At 43.9% G+C, this 23,604-nt stretch overlaps 2 protein-coding genes across 9 annotated transcripts in view; one reads left to right on the plus strand and one right to left on the minus strand.

Annotated features, from left to right (window-relative positions):
• The window catches only part of LOC101793360 (high affinity cAMP-specific and IBMX-insensitive 3',5'-cyclic phosphodiesterase 8A), a 183,778-nt gene extending 182,152 nt beyond the window's left edge, over positions 1-1,626 (plus strand). For 4 of the 6 annotated variants that reach the window (XM_027466406.3, XM_027466405.3, XM_027466404.3 and 1 more), the window contains one exon: positions 364-1,626. The gene's annotated coding sequence lies outside the window, so the exon portion shown is untranslated. The remainder of the gene's footprint in view (positions 1-363) is intronic. The other 2 variants (XM_072043455.1, XM_072043454.1) reach the window with 2 other exon arrangements.
• On the minus strand, positions 153-22,538 carry FSD2 (fibronectin type III and SPRY domain containing 2). 3 transcript variants are annotated; one of them, XM_013106377.5, is made up of 13 exons: positions 22,303-22,538; positions 19,619-20,397; positions 19,442-19,537; positions 18,199-18,432; positions 16,776-16,798; positions 15,672-15,793; positions 14,434-14,589; positions 13,276-13,410; positions 12,680-12,833; positions 11,270-11,403; positions 8,947-9,079; positions 5,197-5,373; positions 153-2,950 (listed from the first exon to the last, which is right to left on the minus strand). In XM_013106377.5, the coding sequence occupies exons 2-13, from the start codon at positions 20,354-20,356 to the stop codon at positions 2,698-2,700; spliced, it is 2,355 nt and encodes a 784-aa protein (XP_012961831.2). In that variant the 5' UTR covers positions 20,357-20,397; positions 22,303-22,538; the 3' UTR covers positions 153-2,697. The 3 variants fall into 3 exon arrangements, with proteins under 3 accessions (XP_012961831.2, XP_012961830.2, XP_012961829.2); XM_013106376.5 differs by having other exon boundaries at positions 22,315-22,537; XM_013106375.5 differs by having other exon boundaries at positions 22,004-22,537.
• Positions 22,539-23,604: the final 1,066 nt, after the last annotated feature.

Genomic DNA, 23,604 nt, shown 5'->3' on the forward strand with positions numbered 1-23,604 from the left:
TGTGTGGAGCCAGGAATTGGACTCGATGATCCTTGTGGGTCCCTTCCCATTCGGGATATTCCATGGTTCCAGCTTGGGTGCCTTACTGGTCACATCAATAGTCCGTGCAGTGTAAATGGTGGCTTCCTTGTAAAGGACACATACAATGATGATTCACAGTGACAGTTTTAAAAAATTGAAACTGTTCATGCCTTTTGCTTCGCTGAATAAATATTTAAGTGACAAGGTTAGGATTCCTAAGAGAGGAGATGCTTGGGTTACAGCTGGCAGGTGAATTTTTTATTAAACAGAAACATGCAAACTCATTTCCTATCCTGTTTTCAGCCTGGCCGCTGATTATTGCTTATTTATTCTTTTTTTCAGGTATTTCTGTTGCTGCCTTACCAGTCCTGTACCATCCCTGGTGATGCCCACTGAGTCACACTCTGCTAAGCAGGCTGCTCCTGCGATCTCCGGCAGATTCATCGAGCTGGCAACATGATGACAGAGCTGTTTGGTACCTGTAGAGTCCCACTTGCGCGGTGTCCAAGTACTTCATGTTTGACTCATCGAATCTGGCCTTGCAGCACGCCTGTGAGGTGGTTGTGAAGCCCCTAGGACCCAAGTTACGGGGCTCTTTTACCACCTGAGGTGGACAGCTAATCCTGGTGCCAGAACACGGAGTGGTTTGAGCAGCTGGGACAGAAGCTGTTGGTGAGGAGTGGTGTGGTGGGGCTGATCACACCACGACTTAGTGCTTCCAGCAGAACCCTTTGGTTCACCGGGCAGTCTGTCTGCAGGAAAGGTGTTCTTGGTGGGTGGGGGGGGTCAGACATCCTAATACCCCTGCTCTGATATTTGTGTGTTTTACTTCCAGATCTCTCTGTAATTGTAAAGAAGATGGTGGCGCTCGATTTTGGCAGGTAAAAGTAAAACATGCTCCAGCGGGGGGAAGTTGGACCCAGAATCAAGGTATATGTTTTTATCCAAAGGGAAAAAAATAGTGTTAAAACAACTTAGGGTGTGGTGCTATCTCAGCACTGTCAGATGTACACTGTAGCTGCTGTTCTGTGGTACAGCCTTACAACATCAGCAGGCTCACCTGGCCACCTTCTGCCCTGGGCCTTGGTGGTGGTTGCTGGCTGAGTCTCCTGTCTAGCAGACACGCGTTGTGCTCACTGCAAGAAACAGCAACTGAAATTTCTCTGGACTGCCTCACAGGAGGTGTGACAAGGTAATCATAACAACCCTTTCTGCCTTGGAAATCTGTGACTTCCTGGTAGGCTATGAAGCTATACTTGCATAGTTCAGTGTTGCTAAACCCACCTTCTTTTGTGGCTTGCAAAACAAATCGATACTCAAGAGACTAATCCTGCCGTAGCAGCGTATTCAGCTCCTGTTCACATGTTTTTCTGCAAAGCCTGTTTTGGAGAGACACATTTCTTCTTTCTCTCAGCCAAATAGGAAAGAACAGACAAGCATTTGGCACACAGTTTACACCAAGTCTCTTAAGTTTTGCCAGGCTCTGTTTATTCATGTGGACCCTGTGTGTTGTAGGGACTACCTGTTCCTGACTAACCCCTAGAATGGAAATTTCGAACCAATGGTTTTTGTAATGAACGTACAATAAATTTATGGAAAAGCTTCTTTCTGTGTTAGTGAGTCTTGATTGAACTCAGGTAGTTTTGACATCCACAAGTGAGGCTGTTTGGAGCAGGACAGCCTGCTTTAGGGGTAGTGCCTGTCTCGTGTCTGGAAATGAAGTCTGAACAAGGACATTTCAGTTGAGTACTGGACTGCTACTTCCAGCCTACACTGCAGCCCCTAGGCTTCTGGGACATGGCATCAAAGGTCAAAAGTTCTCAGTGCTGAGGGGGTGGAAAAATCTATGAGTATGCAGGATATACCAAGGCAGGGATGAGCATGGCCATCAAACAAACAAACAAAAAGCTAAAAAAAAAAAAAGGTGCTTTAGACTGGCAACCAGTCACTGCAAAACACCTCCATCTGGTTTTGGTTTTGCGTTTTCCCTGATAAAAAGCATTCTTACAGAATGCTTCTCATTTATTTAAAGTATTTGAGACTAGGGCATGGTTGAGTATTTCAATAAGCTTCACAGTTTCAATCCACTTACTGCGTATGGTATGCACTAACAGTTCACACACAAGGGAGGCGTTTTTGATTATCTCGTGTCACAGACTGTGTAGTGGCGAGAATACTTGATTGTGAGATCAGCTTCATGCTTGGAGTGTTTTCAGCTCTGTCTAGCAGCTGTACAGTGATTATGCATTTTGCTATTTTTGTTTTTCGTTTAATTTTTAGCTCTTCAGCAGACACAGGAGTGGAGTTTACGATTGCTGTGGAATAAGGGAGTTCCCCAAGCATAAATGGGTACTGGGGGAAACAGTAATCCAGTTGCCAGTGCTGCTTGGTAACAGTGTCACTTGTGGGAAGGATGGGAGTCGTTTCAGCCCTCAGTGATTTGGAGAACAGCTCCAGGATGCTGATGGATCTTCTGACTAATGTTTTTCTACTGAGATCCTGCCTAAGATGAGAGGAATTGTCTAAGGGTTAGGCCTGGGAGCTTGTTTGGGTCAGGGTTATTTTGCCATCCTTCTTAGGAGAGAGCTGGTTTATAGGGAGTGTGCTTGAGCAGTTAATGCTGAAAAAGGGCATTTCGCAATGCTATATGTAGGTTTGGCAGCAGAGGAACACAGTTTATGGGAGGGCTGTCCATGGGGGTGCTGCAATGCCAGTACGTATCTGTAGGATACCAGGTGTTTCCAAAGCAAAGCAGGGGTGGACGTAATGCTGGAAGTGTGAATTGAACGTGTAAAGGTGCTGGGCAATATCAGCATTGAAAAATGACAGTCTGTAGTTCTCATAGTCCAGCAGGACGCCAATCCTTGTGGGGGGAATGGTAATTCTGATGTCTGGTGTCATCCCGCTGTGCAGGAATTCATATTTGTGCCTGTAGGCAAGAAGCACAGTCAAATACCGAAGGGTGCCCTGCTTCTCTCAAAGAGAAGCACTTTGTGCGCGCAGGTATGTGGCAGGGTGTTCCACTTCACATGTGTGCTATGGACAGTCCCATCCCTCCTGTGTGCCCCTGCCCCATGTTTACTGCCCCTGCCCCTGCGCTGAGCAATGGCTGTTTACCTGCAGGTGAGTGCTACTTTTCTACACAACCTTATCCCTCAGTGCTCAGATCTGCCTGACCCATGTAACAGGCCTTTACTTCATGTTCCCAGCTGGCTGCAAATGGCTGGGTGGAGACACTTGGGAAAGGATGAGGTCAGAGCATGTTAATTTTTCTCTTCTATTAGGTTTTATCTGAAGTCATCCCTTACTGTCTGAAGGAGCTGTGCTCTTTCAGGCCAGTTAGGCTTGCCCCAGAGCACCACTTGTTGGCTCCTCAGCCTTGCAGCTCCACAGCTGTAGGCCCAGCCAAGGAGAGTTGATGAGGTGACTCAGCCAGGCCCTGCAGTGCTGCCCACTTGCTCCCTGGGGCCTGTGGTACCGAGCCCCCTTTCCTGCCAAAGGCACAGGAACTGGGAACTGCTCACACCCACGTCTGCAGCAGCAATGAGGGAGTGTAATCCCTCGGGCAGAGTCTGACTCAGAGTGTGGCTCGGCATCCTCCAGACTATTTGATTTCATTTTTCAAACCCCGTTCTCTAAATTAACGTTTCTGGCTGCTCTTCCTACAAGACAGCTCCCTCCTCAGCCAGGGGGGTGTAGATGGGGAATTTCCAGCCCTCATTTACTAGAGGGTGACTTCTTTTAATCATGATTCCTGAGCTGTGGATTAATGGAGGCCGTGAAGGTGCACTTGTACATAGCTGCTTTGTCGTGAGGGTAGCCCTCTTCTTCCATATGCAATCACCATTTGAGTAATGCTGAGGTCCTGTAGCAGTTACTCAATCTGCTCTCCCTAGTGTGGCACGCTGCAACCAAAAATATGAGACTTCTATGGGAACGTGTGCCTTTCTGAGCTGAAGTGAGAAGATTTATTCAGCTAAAGTGAGTTATCTGGTATTTCACAAGGGCCAGCTTCTTCACTAACCACCTCCTCCACCCACACTGCTCAAACCTGAGAAAATTTCCCTGTAGAGCTGGGTATGACAGTGACTCAAACTGAGCAATGGCCTGGCTCTGCATTCTCTTCCCTGAAGTCCATGCTCATTGCTTCAGAAGAATAAGAGCAAACCTCAATGTACCTCTTAGCTCAATGTAGCAAGCAAATCAAATTAGCCTTCCTGCAGTGTATGGAAGAGTCATTAACCTCAGTGGGTTTCGTCGCTCTCATTAAGCAGCACTTCTCGCTGTGTGGGAGGCAAATGCCAGCACTGTCAAGGACTTTGGTTGTGCAGCAGGCCGATGGCTGGGGAGTTGTGAGCAGCAAGCACCTGGGAGTGTGTGCTCCCGCCAGCTCAGCTGCATCTAAAACCTCTCTGTGTACCAGCTGGCAAGGACAGGAAGCTTTGGAAGCACGCTGTGCCATCATTACCATCTGCTGACAGTGTGCATGCCGGAGCTCTCAGGTGGCATCCAAGTGTCCTGTTCAGGGGTCCCAGCACCACACTGGCAATTCATGCAGGCTGAGTGGCGTTCAGACAGGCGATGGGAGTTACTCAGGGATGCCTGAGGCTTGCTCCTGGGTCCTTCACAGGGTGCCTGAATCTCCCGTGAGATTCTAAGGTGATGATGTTAATTTAGTTGTCATTGTCCAGGGGAGAGCCAGCAGTCCCAGCTGAGGCATAAGGGGAAGCTGGCATTTCTGCGTGCAGGTGTGGCTGTCTGGTACCTCCATGAGGACAGAGGTCAAAACACGGTGCATACAGCTGGGTTTAGCTAGGTTTGTACTTCCTAAGTGGCATAGATCTGTTACTGGCTGTCTTCCCACTGGGGTTTCAGTGACCTATAGCTAACTTCTGTAATGCAGATTCTGTTCAAATTTTTGTTCCTGGGACTGCCTCTTTCAATGTGAGAATGTCATAAAGCAGTAGGATGTGCTTAAAGGTTCCAGTATCCATCCAACACCGCATTACAGTGCCTATGGTGGAATAATCACAGGCCCCTGGTTAAGTGTTCGGCTGGGGCTTTGATGTAAGATCTCCAGCCACCCCTACAAGCCTGAGCTCTCTGCTGCTCTGTCTTCAGGTGTACATGCAGGAGGTGTTGTGTAGGAGACCTGTAGCCTCCAACAGCTCTTACCTTGATGGTGTGATGATGTGCCTCATGCACCAGGATGAGTTGTTTGCCCCCAGATAACCATGCCTCGGAGTGTTTTCAAAAGCCACACCAATTCTGTACTCTGTATCTTCCTCAGCTTCCACCTCCCAGTAATGCTTCCCTGGGAATGGGATCAGACTGCCCAGGATCCCAATGCACCTGTGAGAGACAGGAATATGCTCTGGCAGGAACTCTTTGCAATGCTATTTAAAATGTTTAACTATGTAATATACCTGGATGTTACATATCAATAAATAGTGTTGTTTCCTTAGTGCAGCGCGGATTTTTGATGACAGTGAAGTCCACATGCTGAGGAACTGACAGGTTTCTTTGTGACACCAACCCTATTTTATCTTTGGGCAGCTTTGTATGAATGAATGCCCTGGGCACTTTCAGGACTAGGGAGAATAGCATCCTGTGCTGCCTGGGTTGTCTGGGGAAATTTTTACTTGCTAGAAGAGTGCTCTGGTAAACCCCAGTGTAGTAGGGAAAAAATCTACACGTTTTGTGTTTTCTTCCCAGACAAGCCGGGAAGAAATTTTATGTCACCCGCTATGAGGAATGGAGCACTGTAACAGTGTGAAACTGCTGGGGCAGCTGGGGAGGGGGAGGCCAGCCTGCGCTGTGGGTAGATAAACCACCAAGAATTGAACATGGTAGTAGGGCATGGAATATGCTTGGGTACCTGGGCAAGTAAATGTTTTGACAGTAGATTTTGGCTTCTATCCTCAAAGGTAGGAACCATAGTCTGCTATCCTTTGTGATAGGAACCATGTAAAACATACTTAAAAAAGATGTCTGAGAAAAACTGACAGAGATAACACGCCACAGAGACCCTTCAGCTTGTTTTATGTGAACAGTCTGTAAGTCAAAGGAGTTGGTACCTTTGAAGAGGCAAGTCTGCAAAAACAGTTTCTGAAGCAAGAAAACTGGGCAAAAGGACCCATGTGAAATGCTTCTGAAACACCCCAGCTCAATTTAAGAGGGCAGCATGAGTCCTGTAAGACTACACCCCAGCTTTGCTTCAGAAGAAGTGGATAGTGTATGAACTGTCATTGCTGCATCACAGGGCATAGCACGTTTCAAAACACACCTGAAGATTTGGATGTGGAGTCACAGCCTCTATATTTTTGAGGTAGAATTGTCTAAGGATATAAATTACAGAGGCAAAGGATGTTGCTGGTTGAGCTTCTCTACCTCCAGGTAATACCGAGAAATAACTGCACTCAGCATGCTGAGGGCCTGATGTGTAACAACAGGCACAGCGAGGGTGGGCTGTACTTTGTGCCACCCCAGCAGCAATCATGTAAAGTAAGTGTACAGTTCATTAGAAGTGCATGTGTGTGTCTTGGGAATGGCTTAAAGGCTGCTGAAATTGAGCCTGAGAGAGGCTGTGCTGCTACAGCTCGAAAAGGAATGATGCAAAATGGATGGGCAAACATCTGTGAACAAAATATTACCATAGTAATGAGGGTTGCAAAGCGACCAAGGCAAACCTGAATCAGACTGCAGGAGCTTCTGTGGTTAGGAAGCACATAAGCCTTTTGGAGATCATGTAAACTTTAGTAAGAAGAGTTTGCAATGTAATCTTCTTGTGTGAACGTTAGTCATTTCAACTTGAGGGCTTTTTAATTTTTTTTCACAGCATCTTGGCATGAGTGAGGCTTCTGAGAGTTCACAGTGGCATCAAAAACAGCCTCAGAGTTCAGAATGAGATGAGTGCCAGCTCTGGCTGCTTATGTGAAACATAAAAGCACCCTGTGGAAGGGTGGATAAAATCCCATTTAGGATCATCATGATGACTTTCATGAAGAGAATCTTCTACCTCCTGTCTCTTTCCAACCAAGCCCCCTCGTAACATTGTATGGCAAAAACAGCCTTGCATTTCCATGCAGGGGCTGAGTTGTGAGCACATATTGCCCTGCATCTGCAGTTGCCCGTGCTGCTTATATGTTATTTCTGTGGTGCTGACTGGAAACTGATGCATTTTGGCAAGATAAGGCTCTCACTTTAATGGCAAAGGGCCTAATTCTGTTTCGAAAACAAAATCTGTAGGCCCAAATAATATGAGCTAAGCAAAGAGTTGGTCAATTCAGCTATATTTTTCAGCAAGGGATAAGTATTTGTATCCCTCTCTTTTTAGCATTTGCTTTGGTGCATAATACCTGTTTAAATTTAGCTCAAGGTGCCCAACATGTAAGTAGATTTACACATAATTGTGGCTGTCTGCATCTGTAATCCTCTTTGCTAACGTGCATTGACTTCCATGGGATGCTTAAATTCCAAAGATTAACAAGGGAGAGAGATTCCAGCTCACAAAATCAGTGACAGCTGCTGAAAGCCCCATTACCGTAGAACTATGGAGTGGGCTGGGTTAGAAGGGACCTTAAAGCCCACCTAATTCCAACCCCTGCCATGGGCAGGGACACCTCCCACTAGACCAAGGTGCTCAAAGCCCCATCCAACCTGGCTTGGTGTCATCTGCATACTTGCTGAGGGTGCACTCCATGGCACTGTCCATGTCACTGACCAAAATGTTAAACAGTGCTGGTCCCCATAACGACCCCTGAGGAACACCCTTCATTGCTGGTCTCCACCTGGACATTGAGCTGTTGACCACAACTCAGTGCAACCACCCAGCCAATTCCTTCCCCACTGAGTGGTCCATCCAGTAAATCTCTCCAATTCAGACACAAAGATATCATGGGGGACAGTGACAAATGCTTTGCATGAGTCCAAGTAGATGATGTCACTTGCTCGTCCCCTCTCCACCAATGCAGTAGCGGTGTTGTAGAAGGCCAGCGGATTCATCAGGCACAATCTGCCCTCAGTGAAGCCATGTTGGCTATCACCTATCACCTCCTTATTGTCCATGTTCCATCAGACACTTCCTGGAATCTATTTTAAAAATGTCTGTGCTCTGTACTATACAAGCCCCTTTCAAACAAGAGGCTCAGGTGCCCAAAGCACCAATTCTATTTTTTTTTTCTGCCTGTTCTGTAGTATTCACTGTAGTGAACAAGTTTTACATAAGATGCATTGAGTGTCTTCCATTTAACAGAGCTTCATGAAAACAGCTCTCAGATCACAGTGTGAAAATGAGACGAAGGAAGGATGGGCAGACTCATGCACGTTATGTTCAAGGCTGCATCACCTTGGCAGCTTGCAGAAGAAGGGGCAGGGGAGAGGGAGCAACAGCCAATACAGAGGAGCAGCTCCTTGAGTCTTGGAAATCTGCAAGTGCTAGATCACTATAATTAAAGAGAGACTAATAATTATGAAGATTATTTTAAGATTTTTAAAGAGTAAATGGATTTTGATTTTTTTTTTTTTTTGGTGATATTTATCTAGGTTCTTTGGGCTTTGTAAGGAATTAAACGGGGAGAAGTTTCAGAAATGAATAGAAGTTGGTACACACATCACACAAAGAGATGGTTTAGGTTAAAATAAGTCTGATTTTCTTAAAGGTATTTTATAGTCCTTTAAAATACCTCTGGATATGTTTACAGTTGTCTAAAATTGAAGACAAACATAATAATTTGTGCAAAAACCAAGATGGAAAAATCTACTACATCGTCTGGAAGTTTTACTTGATCAGTGCCTGGCTTGGAGGTGAGAAGAGCTGCAACACCAGCACACCTTTTTAGTGGAGTTGAATTCAAGGTAGGGGTGTGTGATGGGTGAAGCAGCCACAAACCACACGTTAGTTGCAACTGAAATAATCTTGTGTACCTTGTAAAGCTGTTATCATAGACAGGCAGATCGCACTCCGGGTTTTCCAGTTCATCACAGGCAATTGTAAATCCATCATCCAGGATTGCCAATAAAGGATGGGCTGTGTCCTCATTAAGACAGAAGTAGGTGCCTGCGAGAGAGAAGAATGTTTGAGAACTCCAGCAACTCCTTAAGGCATTATGGTTTGCAGCAAGGGTGTGGGGGAAATGTTAGGATCCACAAAATGATTAACAGCATTCTGGAAGGAATTTGGCTGACATTGAGAGGACCAGGTTGTCCTGTTTTGAGATTTTTCAAATAAATGGGTGTTAAAGGAGCAACTTACAGCTTAACACTGTTAAGTTACAGCTTTGTGAAAAGCAGAAAGTGGGCCTTAGCCTAGTTTTAAATCCAGCCAAGGCTCAAAGCTGCAGGCATTTCGCAGGAAGCAGCTCTTCAAGATGACAGCTCCTTCCTGCAACAGACTGTCCAATTCCGTCATCTTCCCCAGAGCAGAAGTGATATATTTTTAATCACTGAAAGAAGAAGGGAGAGGTTTAAAGCCCTCTCCATGGCGCCACTCTTCTATATACATGTAAATGCTGGGCACACCAAAGAGAAGGGATGACTACAAAGGTGCCACATGCAGCACCCCAGCGTGGGGCTCATGCCCCCAGGGCCACCCAGTTCAGCCTCCTGTCTTCATGGAGCGCAGGCTGGATGCGACTGATGCTAACAGCCCTCTGAGAGCCTTCCCCAGTGGGGGACTGCTGCAAAAGCTGCTACAACGCCCCCAGCAGTGTGTACCCCCTTCTGTCCAGGAGTTGTGAGGCCTGGGAGAGAGCTGCCTGACCGGCGCAGCAAGCGTCCCTCGTGCTTCAGCAGCTCCTCCCCAGAGCAGCCCTCAGAGAGGCAGGTCGGCTACACCAGCCTGAGATGAAAGCACTTCTGCCTCGCCACCTTTGGAGATGTCATGAGGCATGTCTGGCACATGGTGCTCGGCTGAGCAGGCACTGGGGCTGCTGTAGTAGTTTGTGTTTGTGCATCAGCCCCAGCAAGGAGGAACCAAAGGTCATTCCCAGCGCTGGAGGTGAGCGCTTGCAGCTGACAGAACAATTTGCATCGGCTGTTTACATAATGTAGGCTCTGAGAAGATAAATCTCTCTGTGCTAATCCCAAATTAAATCATTATAATCAAAGTGCAGTTACTTCAAAGCAAATACAACACAAACAATGACAGCACAATTATAGGCATGTGCTGCTGAATACAGACATGCTGTGCTAGCAAAAATGGTAATCTCAAATACTGAGTTTGATTTGAGTAGCTGAAATAGACGCAAACAATAGTCGCAGGAGTCCTCCTCCCTGGGGATGTAACAGTGACTGCTTCTTTTCTGGGGTGTCACCAAGGTGTAGCAGGCAGATGTGTAACTGACATGCAGCCAGAGCTGAGTTAAAGCCTGTTCAGGGACTAATGTCTTGCATGGGTGTGTGGTCAGCCTGCTGAATAAGCAAAATTTGCAAATCTCTCACATGAGGTAAGTGCAGAAGAGAGACAGGTGTGGTGTGAGTGCATTTGTGAATGACATGGGAGGTTTGAGACAGCCCAGCAAAGTTGCAGCATTGTTATAGCTGTGTTAAAGATGAAAATGGGTGTCTGTAATTATAAGGCACTAAAATGAGCTCTGATTAGAGGTTGGGAAGTGAAAGGGCTTCCAAATTCCCCTTGGCAGAGAAGCTTAATGCTTGTCCGGTGGGGCACTATGAGCAGAGAGGATAATACAATACTGTGACAGTTACCAGAAACCAAAACTTTCAGCTGAAAGCTGGACTATCTTTTTCCAACAAATAAATAGATCAGCCTTCAGAGCTTCCCCCAGCCAAGCAGGAGATGTGCTAATATAGACACAGGAAGGTTTCACATACCTACATTACTCTGGAAAGTGCTGACTGCCTCAGTTATACCTTCCAGCAGCAGCATTCAAGGTAATCTCCAAAGTAAACTGAAATCACACCTCAGCTGTCTTCCCTAGTGTGTCAGTTCTTGGCAAGCTGGTGATATCTGGGGACACCGGGCTGATTTACTCCTTAAAAATGTTTAGAAATTAGAAATTTTCTTCTCAAAAGAAGTGGGCAAAAAAAATGTTTTTGAATAACAGAGCTAAAGCAATGCACTTATTGTTACAAAAAGACTTTTTTCATTTCTAAAATGTTACCAGATGTGTAATTAGATGTAAGAGATTAGGACCTGATCCAGGCACCATTGGAGCCAGCAGGAAGCTTTCTGTTGGGATAATAAATGCTATGGTAAGCTGCGGGAGTTATCCAAGCTGTACAGTACCTGTGGTGTGTATCAGGACAGGCTCACTGCTTTCACTGGAACCACCCAGGTTTAAGGCTCTAACACAGATGCGATAGCTTTGTATTGGCTGGAGGTGAATTAGGACTTCACAGTTAGGAATCCCAACAATAGATCTATAGAAAATAAATCCGAGGAAAATGATAGGGTAGAGAACAAAGGTGGGCCTTTTAGATTATTTTTCTGAACAACAGAGAAGAAATTACATGATCAGCTTCTCTTATAACCTTCAACAAGATTTCAGCTTTACTAGTAAGTTGCCAGAGGTAAGAGAGACTCTGAGATTTTTACATTTGTTTCTATGCTTTTCCCCATGCCCTGTATATTCATTTTCCATTAACAATTATACAATTAAGTTTACTGAAATGAATGTTTATAAAGGTAAATTCTACAAAAGTAAAACAAATTTTAAGTTTGCTTCTTGTAAGTTGTCAAATCCAGTTCCTAACAGAAGTTGCTGCCAAAACAGAGGTCAGGGAGAAAATATTATCTCATTTGACTGCTCACAAGTAGGCATCATAACTTGAATTTTTATATGTAAGCTTCATATGGAAAGATATTTCTGCAACTCTAAAATGGGAAACGTCCTTAAACCATTTCCAGCAGAGAGTAAAATTGAAAAAATACCACAGGCTGTTCATGGATAGTGTGCAAACACAGAAATCAAATTCTTTGAAATAATTTGTTATGAAATATTCCCACAACCATCACTCACAATTGCATCTAATTATTTAAATTCCATTTAAATTTTCCATATACTTAATGGATGAACTAACACATGCAGCTTGTTTTTCAAGGAGAGAGAGGGTATTTCAATGCCATTGTAACAGAGCTAGACTTTTGTGATAGGATTTTATGACTTTATGTATTTCTTCCTTTTGGCTGGGCTAAGTCATAGTGAAAAAAGGAAGAGCAGATTCACAGGTGTATTCTTTCACCATACCCTGAGATACTGACATGCAGTGCTAACCCAGCTGCTTATTCCTTGCAGTGCCACTCTGGAACCTCCAAAGCCAAGTAGTTTGGGGCTGACGTTAGTCCAATAATTTTTTTAAGAATCAAAAGCTTGAATATGTGTGCCTGATCCAGTTTCTGATAATGTCAATACAGGTATTTCCTAATCACAAGGGGTAGGGAGATTTTCTACTCCCTACCCCAGACAAATCAAATCACGGGCTACTAAAATGCTTCATGTGGCACAAATCATTTCTTCAGCCCTGTATGGTCCACAGTTCCCCAGAGGTTGTTCTGCACAAAATTGGGCTTGCACTTTTCTGAATGCATTGGCTTAGGCTTTTGACCAAAGGGTCCTTTCTTACTGCTACCTGGTGTCACATGACTTTAAATGGTTTCATCTCTACATGTTGTGAACTTGATAGAATAGTGACTCACTCAGTAATAGTGTCATCATTTTCTTCATCTGTCAGCTTGGACAATTCAACCATGTAGGAATCAACAGGGTTAATATCTCTAGATTCCCAGCACACCAGTGCTGCATTTTCACAGCTTCGTATCTTTTTACTCTTAATTATAGGTGGTGAAGGAGCTAAAAAGTAGGCAAAACAGCAATTTAAGAAATTGCTTGAAGGTGTTTGCAACAAGCATGCTTGAAAGAATTTTAAAACATAGAGCAAAGTTGTTTACTCAATATTACACGGTTAAAGAAAGCTGCTTCCCCAGTGGACAATAAACAGCAGGCAGGGTGTTTAACAGTACTATTCAAAAACTTCATTTGGACTATAAAGGTTCCAAGATAATTAGTCAGAAAAGGGATGTATAACTTGTCTCTGTGCATGCTCTTTCTCTTTCTATCATTGTTTTTATCTTTGCCATAAAGGTTCATCCCTTCTCTGCTCTAAGATCGTCAAAGATCTCTGGAATGAGTGTTTCAAGGTCTCACTCTGACCTGCATTACTGACATAAAGTCCAAGGACTACGGTGAATTTCACTAGGAAGATCCCATAGTCATATGAGCAAAATACATTTACCTGTTACATAAACAGCTCTTTCACTTGGTGGACTGATGCCAGAAGCATTTAAAGCACTGACCCAAAACTCGTATTGTGTATTTGGCAACAGATTAGTAATGGTGCAGTAAGTTTCTTTGACTTTTAGCATATGCTCTGAAATGGAAAAAAACAAAGTATTTAGTGTCATTACACAGTTACCCGCCCTTCCCCAAGGCCTCCTCAAATAATGGGAGTTGCAGTTTATTGCTTTGTGTGATGAGTTCAAGAGCTCCTTTGCTCCCTACCCTTTGACTAGGCTGCTTCACCTAAGAACTGACAAATTGGATAATGCATCAGCTTCTGTAGGAGCAACATCACTCAGGAAAAAACAAACAAACAAACAAACAGAAAGGTATGTCAACCACCCATCACTGATTTTTTTTTTTAAAGACCCTGCACATTACCACTCTGGGGATGCTATCCATTCAGCTCTCCCCAGCAGCGGGACAAGAGCTGAAGCAATTTCAATACTATTTTTTTCATTTTTTGTTTTATAAAATTTGGACAGTTCTGCTTTTCTTTCTGAACTGGCCATTTGGCACTGTATAGGCTTCCACTTGAATATGAGAAGTGTCTGGGTGTTTGCAGTAAAGGTTCTGAAACATTACTATTAGAAAATGCAGTTTTATCATAAAGCTGAGACATTTTAGAATGGTTCTGTGGTTCTTCTTTGGGTGTGTGGGTGTTGGGGAGTTGCTACCTATTATTAGCATTGAGATAAACTGTAAAATGACTGTGGGGGTTTAAGTGGGCGTGCCGATAATAGGATGATTTGCTTTCTAAAAATACCATGCTTTGCAGTGGATGCGGTGTATGTGTCTGCTGCAATGTCTGCCCCTCAGGAAAGGAAATGCTTCTGTTGGGACCTGACTGCATCCACTGCCCCTCCTTCCCACTCCTGCTATCCCAGCTGCTCCCATGATCCTGTCTTTGCTCCTGTGATGGGTCCTGATGCAGCTGGCAGCATGACAGACCTGGCAGGGAAAGTGTAACAAAGCTGGAAGCAGGAACTGTGGTGGCACATATGACATTTTGTTGACAGAGTAGCTACTGAAGGGGCACTGATTGCCACTTTGGAACAAGCTGTTTTTGCCAGTGGGGACCAAGGTTTTCCCCTCGGGTCTCAGCCTCCTTTACCTGCTTGCTCGTCACCGTGCCTCTCATTGCTCACTGGTTTGTAGCACAGCTGGTAGCACTCGACAGTGTCATCTGAGAAGAGGCCCCAGCAAACTCTCAGTGAGGTGCCAGTCGCTGCATTGGGAGCCTGGGGATTGATCACAGGGGCACAAGGAGCTACAGAGAGAAAAATAGATCAGTTTTTGAATGTATGTGAAGCATGATCTGTTGCTGACAAGCAAACACTTCTCCTCCCACAAAAGCATAAACACAAAGCCTAGGCATTGAGTGGAGTCATGTTCCTCTCACATGGAGAAGAGTTAGGAGCTGACCCAGTAAATAGCTGGAGATGAGAATCAGGTCTCTGGTGTACAAACTCTTCTTTCTTCAAATCAAAATCAGAACAACAAAACAACAAAAACCTCAGCTCACTCCTCTGTAAACTTCACCACCCCATCTCTGAGAGCTGCTGTTCCCCAGCCAGCTAGTACAGCCCTGCAAGAGCAGCATCCAACATGCACTGCACTTCTGGGGGCCAGCCCTGCTGCTGAAGAGCCTCGAGAGGAAAGACAAATGAAAAGCTGTCCAACAGAGGGTCAGCAGCACAAGCGAGCAAGTGGTAAATGCTGTTTTCCTTTTAAAAACCACTGTGTATGGGCAGGAAAAAAATGCATATTGTCTGATTATTTCTGACTATTTGTGGTGTGCCAGAAAAAGTTTACTCTCTCATTTTTATTTTTTTTTAATTTATTTTTTTTTTTATCATTAGGAATTTATTTGGATTTTGCTTTGTTTCCTGTGGGTGACAGGAAAACATTTACTAAATAGCAGAGAAACAAAGCGCTGAAATCTAGTTATTGAGAGAAGCTGGAAAGATTGTTTGATTGGTATTGTTCTGGTATCCCCCTGTGCTTTATTCAAGTAACTACAAGGAAAGACAAGTTATCACCACCTCAGCATGCCTGACCCATCATCAAAAAGGTGGGTGGCTTTGTGAGTCTTCTAGGAAATCATCCAGCAAAAGCAGGGAACTAGAAAGTTCTGGTAATTTTATACTAAAAACAAGTGAAAAAAATACAGAAATAGCTTCCAGAGTCTCTGCATATATAGGAAAACTAAAAATATCTAGAGGGCAAGTTAGGGAGAAGCTAACTCTGCCTTTGCAGTTCTCCTTTAAAAGAAGTGATGGGCTTCTGTTTAATACATATACTTGATTGAATGTAAACAGGTCTTAAATAATAATCAGATAGGAAGAGTACCTGGAATAGTATTAATGGAGTTCATTAGTTGTTCAACTTCTGAGAAATCTATCTTGCGCTCTTCAAAGTCTGGCAGTGTTGAAAGCTCTAAATCCACTTCTTTCCTTAAGAATTCTTCCAGTCTATAAATATTAAAAAAAAAAAAAAAAAGTCTAATTGGGAGTACCATGGTATTGGAGATACCATTCTATGATATCTATTGTTTAGAGGAAAAGAACAGCAAGCTCTAAATTAACAGCTGTTTCCTTAAGACATTAAAGCTTGGCCTTCCCATGCCCTTTGCTTGGGTGTGTGGCCACATCAGATCAGTGTCCAAGATGCCAAACACAAGCAGCTGGATGCAGACGGGACTGAGAGACCATGCTTTGTGTGGCCTGTGCTGCCACGGAGCAGGTGCGTGGGGTTTCCACTAGCATCCCCCTGCAGGATACAAGCCATTAGCTCCTTGGCTTTCATCTAGTTTTTTAGAATTGATGACTCTGTTACTAATCAGGATCTCATGGTTTTAGGTGTTGTAACTTTGAAACAAAGGAGTATCTTTTCTGTATGTTTTCAAAATGGATGCCAAACAATTTAAATATGTGTATATATATATATATATATATATAATGCAAATTATGTAGTCTTGCTTAAGATTTCTTCCAATTGCTTCAACATCTTTCATGATCTGCCTTGAGCACTCACAGCTTGACTTTCTACCCCTCTGTATTAATGCATAAATTAGCTTGTTAGTAATCTATTTAGGGAGATTGGTTTTAGGCAGATTTATATCCAGGGCCTTTCTTTCAAGATCTTTAGGAATCCTGTTTTTCAGTCATTGAAATTGGTTCCTTATGACTCAGCTGAAAACAGTGATTTATTCATGCTCTAACTCTCCTTCTGAGTTTTTCTGGAATTGGCTCAAAACTAGTTTTGAGCGTTAAACTTCCTAAAGCAACTTGTCTTGCAGCAGTTTAGACAAGAAATACTAACGGTTTCCATAGCTCTAGTAGCTTAGGTAAAATCTGTGTGCCTGAATGGAATATAGAACATGCAAATGTCTGCAATAACAGCTCCAATTAGCAGGAAGAAATGTGACACAAAAATCCCAAACTGTGATACTACCTGTCAACCATGGTTACTGCTGCCTGTAGAAAAAAAGAGAGTGTGTGTTAAAGACAGAAAAGATGTATTTCTTGCATCAGGCCAGAGAAGACTACATCGTGCTGCTGACCTGTCTTATATGTCCCAAATGCAGCCCTTGGGGTGAGCTAATTGGCCCTCGCACAGCTCTAGGAGCAAAGCTTTCTGTAACAGCCCATTCAAATGGACAGATCATGGGGCATTTCCAGTAAGATAACACGCAGCATCAGGCAGGGAGCAGCATCTGCCCAGCTAGGCTCTAGACTCTCTTCCTCAATTGTCCAAAGTGCCAGAAGAATTTTCACAAACAGAAGCCGACAATGGTTGGTGAAAATAACTTTGTGAACATTGTCTGTATTGGAGGTAGTCTGAGCATTCCTACCATAATTTACCCAATCCAAGGGCCACACTGGGAACATCCCAAGAGACCAAAGGCCAGCACTGATTGCAGTCAGTGTGGCAAAGAGTGGCCTGGGAGACAGCCATACAGCCCCTGGAAGACCTAAGCAGCTGAGAGCTCATGAGCAAGAGCTATTCACCACTTGGTGCTATGCTGGGGAGAGGACCCTCAGCCCCACCCCCCAAAAGATTGGAACAGTGGTTATTATGGATGATGTAGAGCTGTTTACGAGATAAGGAGAAAATAAAGTTATTCCCAGAGCTGCAGAGGAATGGAAAAGTCAGCTCATGAAAAGAGTTCATCAGGTTGGACTGCCCATGCAAGTCCTTCCATTGGAACAGACAGGAGGTGTTTGAGCGCTTCATTTACTGTCCAGTCCAGAAGTTGCTGTGACTTTGTTATAGAAATACTCCCACTCACCTGAGTTACTGGACAGCTTACATTAGAGCAATCATTCATCAGTAGTGAATTTTTTTCCCCCTATTATTTTTCTACCTTTTAAGAGAAATAACTCTTGACACCTCCTCAACAGTGGGATTCATCCATCACTTTGCAGGAGCTCATAATGTATTTAGTTTGGAGCCTCCTGTTCAGCTGAGCTGTCCAAAAAAATTAGCAAAGAAAAGAAACATCTTCCAAAGTAGATGCATCAGCCTGCTTCCTGTGAGCCCAAGACAGAGCAAGGGAGCTGAGCCTGCGTGGGGCAATGAACACTGCTAAGTGTTTCCACAGTTTTCTGAGGCAAGTTTTTTAGAGCTATCTTCTCTCTGAATCCCAGCAAGACTCCTAAATCATTGCATATCCAAATGACAAATTTCTGTTGCCACTGCATTTTTGGCCCCATTGTGTTTTCCCACCAAGTCAATGCCCCCATGCCAAGCACCTAGAGCAGTGACAGCACGCAGACTGGGAACCCCAAATACTCTCTAGCAATAAAGTTGCTGTAGACTACCTGCAAGCAGCAAAAAGCACTTAGAAGGGGCCTTGACAATCAAAGCTCTTTACCTTCATAAAATTGGCTTTGTCATTTTCCAGGTAAAGCTCCTGGGTAGTGTCTGTCAGCTCCTTACAGGTGTCAAGATGTTCCCCACAGCTGACGAGCTGCCCATATAATGCTTCCAGCTTCTGCCTCTTCTCTTCCCCCAGAGCTTCCAACTGTTCTTCATACTTCTGAGCAAGCACTTGCACTGCATCGTTGTAATGCACCTCGAAGTTCTGCTCCTGCCTCCCAAAATTCTCCTGCAAGGCATTTGGCGTTTTGTTCCTCAGCATCAGACCTGATCCGTAACTCAGCCAATTAAAAATGTTTCTCAGGCCTGCCTAAAATTCTCCTTGACAGTGATGCAATGCCAGTACACAGAAGGTGTTATTTGACTAACTTGCATTTTAAGTGTTCATTCTAATATTTCTCCCCCGCTGAGGCACAAGCGTGTTGGATTTGGTTCCAGACATGATAAGAGCATCAGAAATTATAATAAAAACAATGATGCAAAGCAACTGTCTCCAACCTAAGCCTAGGGAGCACAACTTGGGCTAGATCCTAGCCCTAATCTCTCCAGTATTTCTACCTACACAACCAAGCAAATCCTTCCGCTAATGAAACCATGGCAACCCAGTGGGATCCATGGATTCACTGTGGGGGATCTGAGCAGTTAATGCTGGTATCTTCACTTGCTGCTGGAGAAAGCACTAGGAAGGATGATTTAAGGAGCAGGCAAGGCTTTATCGTCAGCAGCTGCCCACTGCTCAGGCACTGTTGTCCTTCTGTGCCACATGCAGCAGAGAAAAGACAGTAGGTGCCTTGAGTTACAGTTTCAATCTGACTTGCTACCAGCTGGACCCCTTCCCCCAGAGCCAAGTTGACATGAGCCAAGCAGGAGCACAACCCCTGAAGTGCTGTATTTTGAAGCAGCTGGTCCAAGGGTTTGCCTGGATCTGTAAATGAAACCGAGTGAGCACAAAGGGTACGCTGTGGATGGATTGGCCACTTCAAATTAAGACAACCTGGGTGGGTATGGCTTTATTTCTGAAAGCAAGTTTTGTGCAAAGGTTTAATGTGGTTTTACCAGCCCACTTAAAAAAACAATTACATTGAATTTTTCAGAGTACCTCAGTCTAGGCAAACCCCAAGATAACTCTGAGTTCTGGTACTCTAATTACTTACCCCTCTAACAACTGAATACTGTGACTCTGTCAAAACAGTTCCAACCCCAGTACCAAAGCGTTAGCCTGAGGAGAAACGCCTTACCTCTACAGTGATGAAGATCTCTTCCAAGTGACTGGCAAAGTTTTCTATCTGAGCAATCTGTTCTTCCAATTTGCACATGTTTTTATGAATCTCCTCCTACCAGAAAAACCCGGCATGAGTCTCAGCATATCCAAACACTGTTTTAGAGGCACCACAGCACACTTGCTCTATTCTTACCTTCTCGCTTTCCACAGCATTGGAGAGCTGAGCCACCTCATGGTCCCTGTGCTCACCAAACAGTTTGTCAAAGGCCCGGATTGGCATCTTGCAGGTAGAGCAAAAAACATCTGCTGTTTCCTCCTCCTCGCTGACTGCCTGGCTGCTCCGTTCATCTGACATGCCACCACTGCTAAGCCCCTCTCTGGACCACGTGTGGCTCTCAGTGTCATCCTCTGCTCTGGCTTTGCTCTGATCTTCATCTTGAGAAGCCTCGCCAGGAAGTCCCTGTTGCTTTGTACTTTGATCTTTCACTGGAGAGCTGCTTTTTGATGCACTGTATACAGAGCCTTGCGATCCTGCTTTTTGTGTGTGAGCCGGTGGCCATCTTCTCTCCACCGTCTGCGGATGTCCTCCAAGAAGCTCAAGCTCTTTTTCTTTATCCTCATCAAGTCCATACATCTTGGCCAGCTCCGCAACCTCCTTTTCCAAGTCATATCCAGCTTCTTGTGAGTGCTGAATTTTTTCACTGCTCAGTGCAGGTTCCTTTCTGCTATTCCCCCGAGATCTGTCTGCTTGACCGGATGGCTCCTCGGGAAAGATATCAAACCTTTCCTTTGATCCGTAAAGATCCATGTGATAAAATATCAAGCCTTCAGCCTCAGTCTCACTAGAATCTGCAGTCGGTGGGGAACCTGACTGATCAGGCAGCTGGCCACTACTTTCATACTGTCTCACCCTGCCAGATCTGGCTGACATTGGTATCCTCAGTGAGGCTTTTGAGATGATGACTCTCAGCCCTGTAATAGAAAAGAAAGATCCTTAGCTACATACTTTGATTTCAAGCATGAGTTTTTCTTACTTAAAAATGTATAGATGGAATAGGTTTGTACGAGGACTGCTCAGGGCCTGTAAGTATTCATGGGAAAAAACAAAGCTGGTAGCGTCATTTCCTATCAGGATGCTTGGCTTTTCTTGCCTCTGTGTCTTTGGTGTGTATCTTCTGTCTTCTGAGTGGCTCATCTGTGACCCTGACATCCAATTTCCAAACTGTGGAGTAGTCCTGTCTTCAGCTCAGCACTGCGACTGTGCTTCAGGTATCTTGTGCAGTTCACCCTTCTGTTTACCCTTCAGCTGCTGGCAAGCACTGTCACTGTACTGTCACTCAGGCATCCTGTAGGAAGCCCTCTCTTGTGACCCATAATACATTAGCAAATGACCTGAAAAACCCTGTTCTCGATTTTTCAAGTGATCATTCTTGAAATTGAAACTTGACGTTTCTTTCAACTTTATTCTGACTCCAGGTCTCCAAACCTTTCTAGAAAACAAGGATACATACTGACCTTTGGGGGTTCGCAGGTGTGAATTTTTTTTTTTTTTTTCACATAAAAGAAGTTCACAGAAAAAGATCAGTGATGATCCCCTCAATAAAGCATAGAGTTATTAGGAAGCAAGGCAGGCCATTGACCCTTGAATTGAGAGAAGTTTGCTCTGACCCGGAGCTTGCACACTTTATCCATCCCATGCAACGTGGGAGGTGTGAAAAGAGCACATGGATGTGAAATATCAAGCTGTATGATAAAGCAGATGCATGTGGGACAACAGGTATGCAGCCAATCTTAATGCTGACTCCCCAAGCCCACTCCTTCCCACCCTCCCACTATTAATAATAGCACATGAAATAATGCTAGTACAGGGAGACCACCTGGTTCTCTGTCAGCTGCAGTGTTTCCACAGCTCTCCACTGCTCAACCAAATCGTGGATACAAAACTGCTCAGGTCCATTTTCCTAGAAATTTGCTACTACAATCAGCAGCGTTCACGGAAATGTTTCAGCCAAATATTGAGGAATCTATAGTTATACCTATTTCTAACTCAGTGAAACCGATACAAGCTTTGAAACCACTTTCTCACAGAAAATAAAAAATATAAAAGTTCAGTCACTCAACAAGGTTATCAGTGCTTCTGCAGCTTTCACATAAGCTTTGCTTTCAAACTACTTTTCACTGTCTGTATAGTTTCAAGTACTTGGTATCACCTCAAATTTATTTAATCAATATTTTACTAATATTTGTGAGGATAACAGAGCTAACAAAGTCAACAAATTCAGTGACTTATTAGAAAGCAATTTTTTGAACTTGTGAAAAATGGTAAGAAACTTCCCATTCCCCAGTTTGATATCAATGACTGAAAACAGTCCAGCCTCCTGGGGCTGTAAGAAAGCACACAAAGACGTTCACCATTCTCTTCTAGCACTGCAAACATGAATGTGAATTCTAGAGCTAGCTATATCTTACTGGAGACAAAAACATCGAAGTTATGCAGAAATACTATTTATGGTAAAGGTGATAAAGTAAATCATGCAAATTCTAACATATTGAAGAGAGAAAATATCTTGAAACATACCAGAAAATGTTGTCTGGCTCCCCGAAAGACTATTTTTCCCATAATGGTAACAATAAGGCTTCCCTTAGAAGCTACTACTAACTAGAAAAGTGAATTAGCAAATATTTTTCCTACCAAAATGAAATTAAATTAGATAAATTAGAATGAGCATAATTAAGCTTGTCTGGAACCCTGCTGCCGAAATAAGATTTTCAGATTATGTGTTTGCTCAGTTTACAGAGACAGATACAATTACAGTGAAGAATGTTTAAGTCCGTCACCGTCAATTATCAGAAATATACAGCAAACAATGTTACTACCTAAAAACTTGCCTTCTATCTTAAGACGTCATAAATTCTTCTGATAGCTCAGATGACATCAAACTTCCCATTTATTTCCCCTAGTAAAAATTAATTCACACAAACGCAATTCCCTGCCACTTTCCTATGACTGCAGTTGGAAGACTTATTGCAGTAACCCTAGACCGCCTCTTTCCTCAGATAGGGACATGCCAGCAGTGAGCAATGGCACAAATATAGATGTGCCCCCGCTGTCCTTCAGCAGCATGCTACTTGAGTGTCACCAGGGTGAATGTCATCTACTGAGAAAAGGCTCTGAAGGTTCCGTGTGATTCCTGGACCTGGAGTACTTGGAACATTTGTACACACCCCTTGCTAAAGCCAGAGCACCCTCTCAGTTTCTGAGCTGGTATTAATAAACCCAGCAGAGTGCAGTCACTGACTCTAGATGTGATTTCCAAGGCTGTGGTTCTAGGCAGATTGTCTTGTGTCAGATAGACTGTGCACTCTGCACAAACCAGCTCAAATTGATAGATGCATGCATACAGCATTGCTGAACAGTTACACGTAAATATGTGTGCTACTCTTTGAAAAAGTCTGTAATAAATGAGTAGAAACTTTACTACTGGTTTGAGTCAAAATTAAGATCAGATTCTAGAAAAAATACCTAGAAAATCTAAAAACCATCAGAATTTAGAAAAACACAGAAATCATAGTGTTCCATATACTTGCACATATACAACATCCAAACCCCGTATGTGTATGCTGGACCTTTGTAAAGCTATTTATAGAGAAGAAAATGGCTCATGGCCAAGCCAGGGGAGGGTTTTCACAGGAACGTAAAGCTTCAGTCTGTGCTCAGTAGTGGTTCACCCAATAAAAAACAAGACATATATTATTACTGATCATTGTGATTACTGTGATTACTTGAGCTCTATGTACCCACTGCAATCCACAACCCTTGCAGTTGTCCAGAATACAAAACATTCTGCTTGTGAACTCACTGGAGAGCTAACCTTGCTGGCAGACTTTTAAGCATGTTCGAGAACACCGCAGTGTATACATCTTGAGCTCAGGAGACAATGCAATAGGAAATGTCTGTTGCATCTTGACACAGCTCTGCGTTTCCCTCCATTCCAATTAAACTCGGTGTCATTTCCTCACATTTCTAGCCGTGCAATTGTTTGCTGTTTCAGAAAGGAATTACAAGTTAATTACCCATGTAGTCATGATCTCATTACTGCTGACAGTGCCTCTATCATCTGTGAGATCAGAGCAGAAATGATGTTTTCACGTAACTGATGTCGCCTTTGCAGGAATGTT

This window comes from Anas platyrhynchos, chromosome 11, assembly GCF_047663525.1.
Source record: "Anas platyrhynchos isolate ZD024472 breed Pekin duck chromosome 11, IASCAAS_PekinDuck_T2T, whole genome shotgun sequence".
Classification (NCBI taxonomy): domain Eukaryota; kingdom Metazoa; phylum Chordata; class Aves; order Anseriformes; family Anatidae; genus Anas; species Anas platyrhynchos.